Source organism: Dasypus novemcinctus, chromosome 9 (assembly GCF_030445035.2).
Source record: "Dasypus novemcinctus isolate mDasNov1 chromosome 9, mDasNov1.1.hap2, whole genome shotgun sequence".
In the NCBI taxonomy this organism is placed as follows: Eukaryota; Metazoa; Chordata; class Mammalia; order Cingulata; family Dasypodidae; genus Dasypus; species Dasypus novemcinctus.
This window is the reverse complement of record NC_080681.1, coordinates 10356540-10372249: the sequence shown is the minus strand read 5'-3', so window position 1 is coordinate 10372249 and position 15710 is coordinate 10356540. Positions and strand designations below refer to the sequence as shown.

At 37.5% G+C, this 15710-nt stretch overlaps 1 protein-coding gene across 5 annotated transcripts in view; it reads left to right on the top strand.

Moving 5' to 3' along the window:
- Positions 1 to 15710, top strand: part of LRIG2 (leucine rich repeats and immunoglobulin like domains 2) — a 51267-nt gene that overhangs the window by 20887 nt on the left and 14670 nt on the right. For 3 of the 5 annotated variants that reach the window (XM_058303018.2, XM_071217193.1, XM_071217194.1), the window contains 11 exons: positions 1587 to 1652; positions 3511 to 3585; positions 3749 to 3883; positions 4958 to 5101; positions 5226 to 5369; positions 6305 to 6448; positions 6654 to 6797; positions 9494 to 9574; positions 10294 to 10365; positions 10497 to 10565; positions 15236 to 15399. In XM_058303018.2, coding sequence (XP_058159001.1) covers positions 1587 to 1652; positions 3511 to 3585; positions 3749 to 3883; positions 4958 to 5101; positions 5226 to 5369; positions 6305 to 6448; positions 6654 to 6797; positions 9494 to 9574; positions 10294 to 10365; positions 10497 to 10565; positions 15236 to 15399 — 1238 coding nt within the window. The remainder of the gene's footprint in view (positions 1 to 1586; positions 1653 to 3510; positions 3586 to 3748; positions 3884 to 4957; positions 5102 to 5225; positions 5370 to 6304; positions 6449 to 6653; positions 6798 to 9493; positions 9575 to 10293; positions 10366 to 10496; positions 10566 to 15235; positions 15400 to 15710) is intronic. The other 2 variants (XM_058303019.2, XM_071217195.1) reach the window with 1 other exon arrangement.

Below are 15710 nucleotides of genomic sequence, written 5' to 3'. Positions count from 1 at the left end.
CATATTTGACTGTGCAGGAGAAAATCCCTGCATCTCTACTGCTGCATGACTTTTTTGCAGTTAGCTTTGAGAACTTGATTCTCCTCCTCAAACTGTTGTGATTGTTCGGTACACTCTATAAATTATTTACACCCTGATGGTACTAACTGACTACATTAATGGCACCTCTGGCTCCACATGATATCAAGAATTTTAATAATTCATCATTTATTACAGCTACATCCCTGTAGATTAGCATGAGTGGAAGCTAAGTTTACAACACTGCGATAAGGCCCTTCTGAGACTTTACTCTTGTCACCATATCCATAAATCTTCCAAAATCAGGGATGTTAGAAGATAAAGGAGAGATTATTGACTATTGCAAAACTAGACTCTAGGTTATGTTTTATTAAGTGTTAGACTAATTCAAGTTCTTCAGTACATTTTAGGGATATTTCAAGGAGAAAAACGGAAAGTTCTCTGTTTCAGGGTTCTTGCTTTTAAAAAAAATTTTTTTTAAGTGCGTAGAAGAGCTCCTGGTACCTTAATGTTATCCACTACCACTGTCATCATTAAACATAACTTAGGGGTGACTTGAATTTCCCTCTCCTTGAAGGTAGATTGCACTTCTTAGGAAGGCCATGACCCTGTCAAGGATGTGGTCAGCCCCAACTCTAATAAAGAAGCTCACTGTCTTCACTTGTAAAATCTATCTTTAGATTTATCTACAGCTAAACTATAATATAGTATTAGTCACTAAAGGGGACAAAGAAACTATGTACACTGCTATGCAAAATCATAAAAGATGTATTGTGAAAAAAGCAAGGGGCAAAACTGTATAAATTCTGTGTACAAAAGGTTGTTGGTATATGCATAAAATACATTTTCATTTTCTTTTAAAGATTTATTTTTTCTCCCCCCGCCCCCAGTTGTCTGCTCACTGTGCCCATTCGCTGTATGTTCTTCCGTGACTGCTTTTATCCTTATCAGCGGCACCGGGAATCTGTGTTTCTTTTTGTTGCGGCATCTTGTGTCAGCTCTCCATGTGGGTGGCGCCATTCCTGGGCAGGCTGCACTTTCTTTCACGCTGGGCGGCTCTCCTTACGGGGCACACTCCTTGCGCGTGGGGCTCCCCTACGCGGTGACACCCCTGCGTGGCCGGGCACTCCTTGCGCGCATCAGCACTGTGCATGGGCCAGCTCCACACGGGTCAAGGAGGCGCAGGACTTGAACCACGGACCTCCCATGGGGTAGACGGACGCCCTAACCACTGGGCCAAGTCCACTTCCCTTCATTTGTGCTATTGAGGAGGAAAATTAGGCGACCAGAGAATTGGTTGGGAGACTTTTTCCTGTATTCCTTTTTAAGTATTTTTTGATGTATGAATCATGCAAATGTATTCCCTATTTAATTTAAAAAAAAAAAGCAAACAACTAAAATAACTATTTTGAAATCTAGAGAAGTTTTTATTCCTTTCCAAGTATTTCTTCTTTTTGTCTATATACTCAAATGCACATTGACTGGACTTTCAGTATTTGTATTTCAGTTTATTTTTTCTTTAAGTCTATTTTCTAACACCAAACTAAGAATGGTATTTTGTCTTTCAGGGATTTGAGTCATAATCGGTTGTCCAACTGGAACATCAGCTTGCAGTGGCAAACATTACAGGAAGTGTAAGTTATTTTTATTGTATTTAAAGTTATGTTAAAGTTCTTGAGGTGATTTAATGACTTGTAAATTTGGGGCTATTCATTCCAGAAATGATGTAAAAAATATTGAAGGAAAAAATTGTTTAAAAACCTAAACAGTTGTCTTTGGCTTTGCCTTTTTCACAGACACTCTTGGGCACTGTACCATCAGGTTGGTGATTGAATTTGCAAGCTGTGTAGGAATATTACTGTACTTCCTTGGCCCAAAGTGGGCTTTTCCCCCTCTTCAGGTTAAATATATTTTGGTTGTTTGCTAAGGTTTCAGCCAGTGAAATGCTCTCTGTTGTGTGTACTTTTTTTGTGTTGTGACATGTCTAAGATGGAAGCATCACGTCTAAAGCAGGTTATATGAAATCCAGTATTTTTATCATCATTTGGCAGTGTGGTAGCTGATAGCTGTAATTTCATTTTCCAATTAATTGAAGTTTATCCTTTGATACTGAGATGTATTATGTATATTTGGAGGGAATTTTCTAAACAGATGTTATTTGTTATTGCATTGTGATACTCCCAGGGACACAACTATTGAAGTATACAGGATTGACTGCCTGTGTGCGAAACACCCATAGAACCCCTAGATTTATTTTTCTTTTTATTCCTTGCTGAGAGGATCCAAGAACTTTGTACTCACATGGTCCCTGCATTCTCTCCTCCTATGACAAACTTAATGCTTCTAATCTGCTTTGGACTGAATACACAATTGGCAAGTTTATTAGCTTAAAGAATAGGCACTGAGAAAGGGTGTGAAAATGCTTCAGTGGGAAGTGCATAAGCTTTATTGCATGGACTTTGTAACTTCCGGTTGGTTTCTAGGAGACCTTTCACTTGGGAAGGTTCTTTATTGTATTGTAGATCCTAGAGGTTGTTCAGTGACCAGGTTAGAGAGATGTGATAGTATTACATTTGCTGCTAAAACATTTGAGATAATCTTTTCAGGATCAGATGGTAACCTGTCATGTTACTTGTAAAATTTGCCATTGGTTACCTCTGGGTGGTCAAATTAATTTCATCTGTGGCTCAAGTCACACTCACTAACTTTGAATAGTTATATATATTAGACAATATAGATAGGTTATTTATTCCATTTTTGTTTAAGAAGGACCTATATTAGCTATCATAAATGTAACTATTCAAAGAACTTTGCTGGGATTAAATATTTAACATGCAAAATATTTCCTAGTTGATATATAGATGGATAGATAGAAGATATAGCAAATATGGTAAAATGTTAAAATTGGTGCATCCTGGGGAATTGGGGTGTGTTGGGGTTTTCTGTATGGGGTTTATATTCTTTTTGCAACTGTCCTGTAAGTGTGAAATCTTATCAAAATAAAAAAGTTAAAAAAAACAAAAAACTTTCCCTATCCTAAGTTTGATATCAACCGCAGATCTACAGCATGAAAAAATATTTATTAAAATCTCATTTCCTGTATATTTTAATCTTAGTCTAATCATTCTTTTTTTAAAAATTTAGTATAAAAGTATATTTTATTTAAGCCAGTATATCCAAGATATTATCATATTAACCTGTGATTCTTTTTTCATAGCAACTTATTGAGATATATACCAAACAATCCACCCAAAGTATACATTCAGTCGGTTTTGTTGTAATCAGTTATGCCTTCATCACCACAATCAGTGGAGTAATTTTCATTATTACTCCAAAAAGAAAAATCCCCACCTCTTAGCAGTTCAGCTTAGTTATAAGCTTTTTAAAATTTGGCACCCATCCTAAAAAAATACATATTAGCCAGAAATCAGAACTCAAGAGGTAAACATTTCTTTCACTAAACCTTAAAATCTGTTTTTTCCCTGTGCCTAGGAAAATGAATTACAATGAGCTAACAGAAATCCCATATTTTGGAGATACAGCCTCTAATATTACTCTACTCTCATTGTAAGTAAATAAGATTTCAGATCTTTTATTTAAATTATGAATAGTATACAATTAAAAAAATTTTTTTTTCAAGTACCCATGCTCTTGACCCTAATTATTTAATATCCTTAACTCCTGGGGTGAATCACTGACAATAAGTGTCAATATAATCTTTATTTTGTAGAGTACATAATATAATTCCAGAAATAAGTGCAGAGGTGCTTCAGTTTTACCCTGCTCTTGAGAGTTTAGATCTCAGCTCAAATGTAATATCAGAAATCAAGACCTCATCATTCCCTCGAATGCAGCTTAAATACCTGTAAGTAAAGTAGAATTTAAACTAGATTTACTTTAAAGTGCATGCCTATTACTCATTGAGATCTATCTTTCAGAAATTTTTGTAATTTATTGTGGCTTTGAAATGCATATATCAGTAAAGCCCAGGGTCATTTTTCTTTCGGGGGGAACGGGAAGGGGGCTTTGCTTTATTTTTCTTTCGGGGGGGAACGGGAAGGGGGCTTTGCTTTATTTTTCTTTTGGGGGGAACGGGAAGGGGGCTTTGCTTTATTTTTCTTTCGGGGGGAACGGGAAGGGGGCTTTGCTTTATTTTTCTTTTGGGGGGAACGGGAAGGGGGCTTTGCTTTATTTTTCTTTCGGGGGGAACGGGAAGGGGGCTTTGCTTTATTTTTCTTTTGGGGGGAACGGGAAGGGGGCTTTGCTTTATTTTTCTTTCGGGGGGAACGGGAAGGGGGCTTTGCTTTATTTTTCTTTCGGGGGGAACGGGAAGGGGGCTTTGCTTTATTTTTCTTTTGGGGGGAACGGGAAGGGGGCTTTGCTTTATTTTTCTTTCGGGGGGAATGGGAAGGGGGCTTTGCTTTATTTTTCTTTTGGGGGGAACGGGAAGGGGGCTTTGCTTTATTTTTCTTTTGGGGGGAACGGGAAGGGGGCTTTGCTTTATTTTTCTTTCGGGGGGAACGGGAAGGGGGCTTTGCTTTATTTTGCTTTCCACTCAAATAAAGAAGGCACTATTGAAAGAAAGTATTGGCAGGGATCCAGGGTAATTTTTGGGATTTAATTCTGGATTGTTTTTACTAACAGTTTTGTAAAAGGCAAATAGGAGTGGCTTACCTTATATAATGGTGATAATTAGTCCCTGTGCCAGTGTTTTAGATTTTACAAAGCATATTCTTACATACTGTTTCATAACAGCCTAAATGAAGTTGACATCCTTACTTTGTAGATGAAAATACAAAGTGATTAAATGATTTATAATGTTGTTTATAGTTGGTAAGTGTGAGAGCTGGAGCTCAGTCCTAGACTTTGGGCAGCTTTTCAGTGGTAGAATTTTAAATTTTACTAAGTATTTTTTGTTGTTGTTTCTTACTTATTTTAGGAATTTGAGTAATAATAGGATAACTACCTTGGAAGCTGGCTGCTTTGAAAATTTATCAAGTTCCTTATTAGTGGTAAAGTTAAACCGTAATAGAATTAGCATGATTCCACCCAAGATCTTCAAGCTCCCTCACCTCCAGTTCTTGTGAGTAATTAAATAGAAGGATTATACGAAGATAGTTTCTTCTTATAGTGCCATATTCTTTTTAATTATTGTTAAAGCAAATCAGGAAACCATTTTTCTGACTGTGCAACTATTTTTGTTAAAGGGAACTTAAAAGAAATAGGATTAAAACTGTGGAAGGTCTAACATTCCAAGGACTTGACTCCTTGAGATCTTTGAAAATGCAGCGGAATGGAATTAGCAAACTTAAGGATGGAGCATTTTTTGGCTTGGATAACATGGAAGAACTGTAAGTACCAGGATCTAGAGTAGAGGATTATTAGGGAAGGAGTTTGACTTGGACTTTTCAGTGCCAAACAACAGGGTACTTGTTAGTTGTACAAAGGAACATTAGTTTATTCTCCATTCTTTGATGTGAATTAAGTGTACAAAACCTTTTATATTATGTTAAGTGGTATTTTGTCATCATTCTTACAAATATCTCATCTGAAAAATCTCCATTCCCTCAGTGTTTTGGCAGATAAAAATGATCAGAATGCCAGAACCAGGTACACTATACCTCCTGGAATGTTTTATTTTGTAGCTCTGATATTTTAGACAGTCTTAACTACTTTATAGCACTTAATCTGAGTAAGGTATAAGTACTTATTGGATGGAATTTGTCAGCTCATTTGGGTTGAATGAAGCTATATACCTTTCTGAGCAAGATTTAATGAAGACCTAAGACTGTGCATCTAGGGAAGCGGACTTGGCCCACTGGATAGGGTGTCTCCCTACCACATGGGAGGTCGGCGGTTCAATCCCCGGGCCTCCTTGACCCATGTGGAGCTGGCCCATGCGCAGTGCTGATGCGCACAAGGAGTGCCCTGCCATGCAGGGGTGTCCCCTGCGTAGGGGAGCCCCACATGCAAGAAGTGCTCCCCGTAAGGAGAGCCACCCAGCGCGAAGGAAAGTGCAGCCTGCCCAAGAATGGAGCTGCACATATGGAGAGCTGACACAGCAAGATGATGCAACAAAAAGAAAAACAGATTCCCAGTGCTGCTGCTAAGGATAGAAGTGGTCACAGAAGAACACACAGCGAGTGGACACAGAGAGCAGATAACTGGGGGTGGGGAGTGTGGGGGGAGAGAAATAAATAAAAAAATAAATCTTTAAAAAAGAAAAGACTGTGCGTCTCATTGAAATGCCTTTGAAACATATTTTCTCCTTACTGTAATTCTGCAGAGAACTGGAGCACAATAACCTTACAGAAGTGAACAAGGGGTGGTTGTATGGCTTGCGAATGTTACAACAACTCTATGTGAGCCAGAATGCTATTGAAAGAATCAGCCCTGATGCATGGGAATTCTGCCAAAGACTGTCCGAACTGTAAGTCTTGGGTGGCATATCATGGAGCCTGTGAGACTAGAGTGGGATGGAATAAATCCTTCTCATGGCCAGGAGTGACCTCTTAATATCCCTGTTTACCAGAAGTTTGTTGAAAGCTCTAAATTTAGCATGTAAATAGAATAAGAATTTGGATGCTGAACCAAAATATAATGAATTCCTTACCTTCCATGTTTCCTATTTTCAGTGATTTGTCCTATAACCAGTTGACCCGCCTGGATGAATCTGCCTTTGTGGGCCTCAGTTTACTGGAGAGATTGAATTTAGGGGACAACAGAGTCACTCATATTGCTGATGGAGTATTCAGGTTTCTTTCCAATCTTCAGACACTGTAAGTACATCCCTCATTTATTTGTTCCCCCTGCTAATTTTCTTTTTTTTTTTAAGTAGTAAAGCAATCAGGTTAACCAGCTAATCAATCTGCAAGTTTATGTATACTAAGTATTTTGTGATTCTTTTGTGCTGAGCCTTGGGTTAAGACAATCTTACTTGTTTCTATCTCTATAAATAAATTATATTTATCTCTAGTCCATTGTGTAGGCAGTTCAGTTTTTACTTCAATTCAGAGTTAAGCAGCTAAACAACAAAGCATTTTTTATTGTGCTGGAGCTGTAGAGCAGTCATTTTCTTGTTTGTCTGACTTTGACAGTGTACCAGAACTACTAATTCTCATTCCAAAGGACCCAGGATGTGAAATAGGAGCAGCACTGGTAGCAGATGGTCTCACTTGTTACTGGTTTGCTGGACTTTGGGCAGAAGAAGAAACTAACATTGATTAGTTATCTGATATGTGCCACGTGCTTTCAGATATTTTAATGTTAGGATTTTATCACTCTTTTCCATATTAGGAGGCTGAGTTCAGAGAATTAAAATGATTTGGTCAAGTTCACGTAGTTTATAAATGGTTGTTGGGATTAGAACCCAGATTTGTTTGATACAAAAGCTCATGTCCTTTTTACTAAACTACCAGATGAACAAAACTGCTTAATTTTTCTTGGGCATCATTTTCTTTGCCTCTGTCAAGTGAAGGAAGAACATAGGATTAGATATTTGCAAAAGGCTATCCAAATCTAGTATTTTGTGGTTCTGTAGGTTGAATGTTTTACGTTGACCATGGGATACATTTTATTGAGTGTTAAGGTATTTTAATGAAATATAGTAATCCCAAACATAGAGCAGAATAAGAGAGAAAAAAGAGTAATTAGTAAAACTTGTAGATTCTTAAGAGTCCCGCATAGGGGACTCTGTGGTCTCAGGTTCAGAGTTGATAAATGCTCTCAGAAAAGAGGCAGATTCTCAACTTTGAGACTTTTCCATCAACAGAAAAGAAAGCGTGATAATATTGTGAAGGTGTATGCATACATGCACAAGTGTGTGTTTGATTTTCTTTTTTTCACTTAACAAGGTAGTCCTTCAGGATTGGGCTTTGTCTTTGTTTCCCAGCTTCTATGACAAATACCACACAGTAGATTGGCTTAACAACAGGAATTTACTGTCTCATGGTTTCAGAGGCTGGAAGGCTTGCTCCCTCCTGGGGTGTTGGCATTCTAGCAGGTTGGCAGTCTTTGGGGTTTCTTGGCTTTCCCATTAGATTGTAATGTCCTCCTCTTTCCCTTCTGGATCCCCTTGTCTTCCAGCGTCTCTTCCTTGTGGCTCTCTTCATAAAGCCGCCTGCAGTAGGATTAAAGCCCACCTTCATTCATTTGGGCCACACCTTAACAAAAATTAACATTCTCAAAATGTCCTCTTAACACCCATTCACACCCATAGGAATGGCTTAAAACTAAGAACATGGGGCACATAATCAACCTACCACAGCCTTGAAAAATTAAAAGTGATTTTTCTGTCTTTTTTACATTATCAGAGGTAAAACTAGATCAGTGCAAAATCAGGAATTTGTATCAGATGCAGCTGCAGCCTTTTGACAATTCAAGGAATGGCAAACAGGGGACACTAGGTATTAATAAAGTTAACCAGGTTCTTTTCAGTATATCATTGATTACCATCTTTAGTATTAAAATTTAGGAAAATAATTACAGAAGCAAATAATTGTCTAATGCTGCAGAGATAGCTAAGGCAGAATTAGATCACATCTTGGAAATTCTGGCTTTAGTTCTTGCCAGATTTATCTCTTACTTGGTTTGTTGAATACTATTTATGCTGTATTTGGTAGAGGGGGAGAAGTCCTGAAGAGTTGTTTCAATGTTCATTTCTTAGTAAAATAAAATTAGCTTAGTTAGCTTTTCACTTCAGATAAAGGTAGCTTAAGTGAGAAGAATAATGTCCTTTATTCTTATTGTTAATCACATAACTGTACATATACCTTATAAAACAAGGAGCTTTGTGCTTTAGTATCACAAGGTTTAAGGAGGCAGAATGGCTTATGCCATTTCTTCCATAAGCACATGGTGTGGTACAACTGCATTTCTTCTGAGAATGAAACAGTGGATTTTAAAAGAAATCTATACTTTTCCTTTTAAAGAAAACATAGCAGTCACTCTAACGCAAGCATGTATCATTCTTGCTTCCCAGGGGTCGTGTTTAATTGCTCTGGAGCTATGAAGCTCTGTATTGATATTACTCTTTGTCAGCCATTTTAAGTTTAAGGGCCCAGGGGAAGGCTTGGGTCACCCAGAACTCCATTAGTCTGAAATCAGATTTGTAAGCCATAACCCTTGCATCTTGAAATCCTCCTGCTTTTGCAGGACGCTGTCTGTAATCTGTTAATATACTGAGACAGTTAGGGGCTGTGAGCTAGGAGATTAATATTCTTAGCCGATTGCTTAATTTATTTATCAAGGCAAGCTTAATCCTGGACTCTTTTAGCTTATGTGAATCAGTTCTTACATGTTTATCTTTTATGTGGTCACAGATATTCCTTAAAAAGAAGAATTTATGATACATAAATAACTGTTAAAGATAAAAATTAGCATGTGCTTCTTAACATGGCTCTGCCAGGATGCTGTCTGTTGGTGTGATGGCCAGGTCGACTAACATGACCTTGTTTTTTCCCTGACATTCTTGCAGAGACTTAAGAAACAATGAAATTTCATGGGCCATTGAAGATGCTAGTGAAGCCTTTGCTGGACTCAGGAGTCTCACTAAATTGTATGTATTTGTAGTATTTATGTGAGTCTGCAAAGGTGTATTTCAAGAACCAATTATAAATGGGATTGGTTTATATCTATTTGATATGGCCAGAAAGTCTGAGCCTTATGTCTTGTCCACTAAAGGAAGAAACTTTGTTGTTTATCAAGTTGGGTTTTTGGGGGGTGGCGTGGGGGTTGGGGGAGAGGCTTTCTCTTGAAAAAGCATTCCTATGGACACATAGAGAAATTATTTATGGAACTAGAACTTCTACTCAAGTAAAAGAAGTGTACTGAGAAACCAAAGTTGAACTGGTAATTTGCTTAATCATATGCAATTGATTGGTAATTCATCTAGCAGAAGGAAAGGATTCTCTCAAAGATGACTTTAGATCATCTCCCATGAAAGAGTGTCTCCAAGGGTCCACACTTGGCTTGAATTTCTTTGACCAGATGATCTTTTGCTAAGAAGGGAGAAACTGGGAATATAAACCAGTTTAGCATATGAAAATTACCAGTGTATCAGTGGTCAGGTTGGTTGTTCAGAGCTAACTCATTTAGCCCCAGTGTCTTAATAGAAGCCTTCATTCTGTGCTTTGCATGTATTAATAATAATGGTTTAATGCTTTCTTAAAAATGCATATTAAGCTTATTTTTACCTTTTATAGGTAAATGTCTAGAGTAATTGATTTAATTTTGTTTAATGGATAGCTTTATTAGAAAGGTTTGTTTCTATTTCAGAATATTGCAAGGAAACCAGATTAAGTCAATTACAAAGAAAGCATTCATTGGTCTTGAATCCCTTGAGCATCTGTAAGTATTTTGCATACATTTTCTTCACTATATAAATAATCTGCACTATTAGCAGAGGTTTTCATGACCATTTAAAGTGTTCATATAACTTAACTGTGGAAATGGTAATGTTTCATTTCTCTTCATTTCAGAGATTTGAACAACAATGCTATCATGTCTATACAAGAAAATGCTTTTTCTCAGACTCGCTTGAAAGAACTGTAAGTAACAAGTCTTTTTTGTTAACAGTTAGCTCACACATGTTTTGTTGTGCTCAAAGTGTGATGAGTATGACCCAAATGTTTTCAGAAGCACACAATTCAGGCAGGAAAAAAAGAAAATATTAGTATTTTAATGACTGGATATAACTTAAAAACAGCTCAACACTGAAAAGCCCAGAGTATGTAGCCTTAGGACCTTCTGTTTTGCCTGTGCAGCTGATCCTTATATTTAGGAGACCGTAGCATGGCTCCTTGTACTTTGTATATACCTTGCTGTTTCTTTTTTTTTCCCTCTCCCCTTTTTGGACTTCTAATTCTTATCCTTAAAATTAAGATACATGATTTTATTCCTCAGTTTCTGAAATAATCTAGCACTTTCAGTTTAATGATCAGAGAGGATATCTAATTTGTAGTTCAAACTAAAATGTTTAAAAACTGTTAAATAGTTGCAAGAGAAGGATATAAGAGGCAGATGTGGCTTAGGGCCTGGGCTCCCATCTACCACATAGGGGGCCCTGGGTTTGATTCCTGGGGCATCCTGTTGAAGTCAAGCTGGCCTGCGCCACCACAGAGAGCTGACAGCCTGTGCCGCCATGGAGAGCTGATGGCAGACAGCGAGCACAAACAAGGGGGCAGGGGAGAATAAATATGTGAAATAAAATAAATAAGTCTTTTTTAAAAAAAAAAAAGGAAAGAAAGAAGTATATCATTTTATACCCTTTATCCATTCATGAGTTTTTAAAATTACGCTTATTGGCTTAGAGATTTCTCTGGAGGAATAGAGGTTAGTTGGGCATTGATAGTTTTCTTTAAACTCTGGTGAGTCTCGTAAACAGCCAGGGTAAGTACCACTGGACCTTAACAGTTTATCGTACCTTGCCTGGAAGCTACTCAAGGGATGGTCTGGACCATAATGAGATAAGGAGGGATATTGAGAGTAAGCATTTAGAAACTTTTAGAACAATTTGACATTACTGTGACACTTTTATGGTAGTTTATAAAAGCATTGGTCTTCCATACATTGGAAATTATATTACTGGTTCTTTACCACAAATAATTTCCATAGAAGCACTTGGGAGAGTGTGATTCAAACTGCCTGGGTTCAAATCCTTGCTCCATTCCTTAAAAATATATAATATCGGACAGATTGTTTAACCTCATTATCAATTTCCCTTCTCAAAATGGGGGTAAAACTCCAGCACCACCTACCTCAGGGTTATGTGAGGATAAAACAATTCATTTACTTTGCAAATATTTATTGACCATCTGTTGTCTAAAGGTACTACTATTCTAGATGCTGGAAACACAACAGTGAAAAAGACAAAGTCCCCATCCTCATAGACTGTTACAATAAATTTTAGTATAGAAGATAAATAATAAGTAGATGTATAATATCTCCTCATGTAATAAATGCTCTGAAGAAAAATAAAGCTGGGTTAAAGGTACAGAGAGTGATGGGGGTTGCCATTTTAGATATGGTAGTCAAGAGAGATTTTTCTGAAGATACAGCCTTTGAACCAGGACTTTAAAGAAATGAGAGTGCAAACCATGGGAATATTGAGTGAGGGGCACTGCACACAGCGAGAAGAGCAAATGAGAAGGCCCTGAGGCAGGAGCTGGCCTGTAGGAGCTTGCCTCTTGTGCTTGAGAAGGAGAGCAGAGATACTGGTGGGAGCCAGGGAAAGAGTGGCAGGAGGTAAGGCCAAAGGAGCAAGAGCCAGGTCACGTAGGGCCTACTAGGCCATGAGGAGTTAGAATTTTTTTCCCCCTAAATGCACTAGGAAACCTTGGAGGATTTTGAGAAGTGCTCAGCACAGAACCTGGCATGTAGTAAAAGTGGATTTATTTTCTGCCATATTTTTTAAGTGGCTTCTTTTTTTTCTTTTGGTCTGTTGAGATATTTCTCCTAGGCTTAGTTAACTTGTAAAAGCACAGTTTACTGCAAATCAGTATTACTTTTGTGTGTGTATGTGTGTGTGTCACTTGATAATCTGAGGGCCAGCAAGAAGATATTTTAACCTTTGTAATGAGAATCCAATTTAAACTATTCTTTAAAAGTAAGTGAAAGCAGGTAATTAGATTCATTCTTCAGAGAGTTAGTAATTTTGTAGTTCATTTGAACAAACTGAATGCAGGAACACGAACACAACTTTTTTACTGAAAAATTTTTATATACTTTAATCTGTCATATTTACAAACCTTTTTACACCAACGTTTGTTAAAATCTCCCTTATACTTTTTGGTGTCCCGCATAGTGCTTTGCATAAATTTTGGCAGTAAGTGTGGGTGAGTTGCTTAAAATTTTAAAAATATTTTACATTGAGAATTACACATCATGGTAGAAAAAAACAAGGGCAGGGGTAGGAAGACTCCAAATCCTCACTACTCAGTGACAGCCACTGTTAATATTTTGGTTTAAATCTCTTCTCACACTTGTTGAAAGAATGCAGTGTAATTTGTTAGGCACTTGTGAGTGGGGATGATTAGTGTGTGAAGGATACAAAGGAAATTGAAGTGAAGGTAACTAATATGAAATAAGTGATGTCTACGACCAGGCACTGTGCTAAATGCTTTATTTAAGATTTTTTTTGAGGTAGGCATTCTCAATCCCATTTTCCAGCAGTGGAAACTGAGATTTTTGGAGACATTCATTATCTAGAGTAAGGTAAGTTATGGAGTTAGGATATGAATCCAGGTCTCTTCCCTTAAGGAGACTGTTAGACTAAGAAAATATAAATAAGATTGTGTCACTTCTCTCTTCTTAACCTTCCAATGGCTTCTCATTACATTTAGGAAATAAAAAGAAAAAACAACCCAAGTCCTTTGCTTTTAATTTTTTTTTTTAAACTGTCTTATTATTTTTTTAGATTTTTAAAATTTTTAATTCCCCCCTCTGCCGCAGCTTGCTTGCTGTCTGCTTTCTGTATCCATTCACTGCACATTCTTCTGTGTCTGCTTGTCTCCCTTTGCTGTGTCATCTTGCTGCACCAGCCCTCCGCGGGTATGGGCCATCAGCTCTCCGTGGGTGTGGGCCAACCTGCCTTCACAAGGAGGCCGTGGGATAGGAACCCAGGACCGCCCGTATGGTAGACGGGAGCCCAGTCAGTTGAGCCATAGCTGCTTCCCTCCTTCGCTTAGTTTTAAGGCACTGCTTGGTCCTCCCTGCCCAGCTCCCTGACTTCATTCCTGTCACTGTCCCCTCTCTCACTGTGCTCTAGCCCCACTGGTGTCCTTGTTTGTCCTCTAGCACACTCAGCCTGTCTGTCTCAAGGCGTTTTATACTGCAGTTTCCTCTGCCTGGGGCACTCTTATCTCAGGTCTTCATATGATTTGCTGTTATTCTTTCAGGACTCTTCAAAGAGGAGACCTTCCCTTACCACCTTTTCTAAACCAGCAGCTGCTATCTCTCTCCACGTCTTTGCCAAGTTTTATTCTCTTCAAAGCACTTAACCACTTTCTGACATTATATTTTGTATTTATTTGTGTGCTTGGTTCTAAATATTTAAGTTCCATGAGTGCTATAGCCCCACAGCATAAAACAGTGTCTAACATACAGTAGGCTCTCAAATATTTCTTTATAAATGAATGAAAATAACATAAGAATTCTCAAATGCAAATGGTAACTTTTGGCTTGCTTAATAACTAAGATTAAACTTGATAAAATATGACTTTTGAGAAACCTCATTAAGACTGACACTGTCTTTATACTAAACTTTAAATCTTGAGGATTTTGATCATGTGCACAAAACAAACTATAGGGTTCTCAAAATCAAGTGAATGGGACAGTTAAGGAGTTATTAAGAGAAAATACAGATTTCTTTTCAGATATATTTCACAGGCCTATTACAGACCACACATATTTTTTCAATGTCTCCTAGTTTAAGCTGCAGTCCATATTTCCACAGGGCTGAAGAGTTTCAGTCTTGGTAAAATATTTTGAAAATAGTTATATACCCTTTCTTTAACAGAAGTCTTAGTGTGCCAGTCTAGATAGTAAGCTTTTCCACAAACTTTCTGGGAAAATTGTTAAACTTGAAAAGAAGGTTCAGAGAACACCCATATACTCTCTACCTGTATTCACCAATTTTTAACATTTTGCCAAATGTATGTTTCTCTCCCTCCCTCTCCATGTATCCATATCCATATGTGTGTGTATATATGTATATATGCCTACTGTTTGTTGCTGAGCTATTGGAAAGCAGGTTGTAGACATCATGACACTTCACCTGTAAATATCAGCATGTATTTACTTAGAACAACATTTTCCTATATAACCATGGCACCATTGTCCCACTCAAGGAATTAAGATTGATAAAATATTATCTGATATGCAGTCTGTACTCAAATTCCCCCACTGTCAAAAAATGTCCTCCATGGCTGTTGTTCCCCACACTCCCCCCACCCCCCATCTGGCATCCAGGCAGGGATCACGCATTGCATTTGGTTTAGTCTAATTTAATCTAAAACAGGTTCCTTACCCTTGCCCTTAAAAAAAAAATCTTTTATAGCATTGACATATTTGTAAAAATTGAGCCTGACAGTCTTAACTTGTTTTGCCAAGATTAGATTCATTTTAAACATTGTTGGCAAGAACATAGTAAGCTTTTAATGTTGAAGAAATATACATTTAAAAGTAAAATAGGCACTTCTTTTTCTCTTCATTTCTACAGGATTCTGAACACGAGCAGTTTGCTCTGTGACTGCCATTTGAAGTGGTTACTGCAGTCGCTGGTTGATAATAACTTTCAACATTCTGTGAATGTAATCTGCGCACACCCTGAATGGCTAGCAGGGCAAAGCATTCTGAATGTGGATCTGAAAGACTTTGTCTGTGGTTTGTATTTTTGTTTGTTTTAAAATTGTGTATATTACACACTTTTAACAACAGAATTTAAAAAATTAAGCCAAAATGCTTTCCTGTGGAATATCTGTTTCCTTTTTTCTGTGTTCTCCAGTCCATGATTTATTGCATTATCATTTTCCTATAGTTGTAATCATAGTTTTAATTCTATATTCTGCTCTTTGACTTTAAACCTTCTTTTTCTCTGTGTTCTTAAATTATCATTTTTAATGGCAGTATAATAGCATTTTTATAAATGCAGGACTTTCTCTTTTATTGAGATTGTTAGCCTTAGAATAAATAGG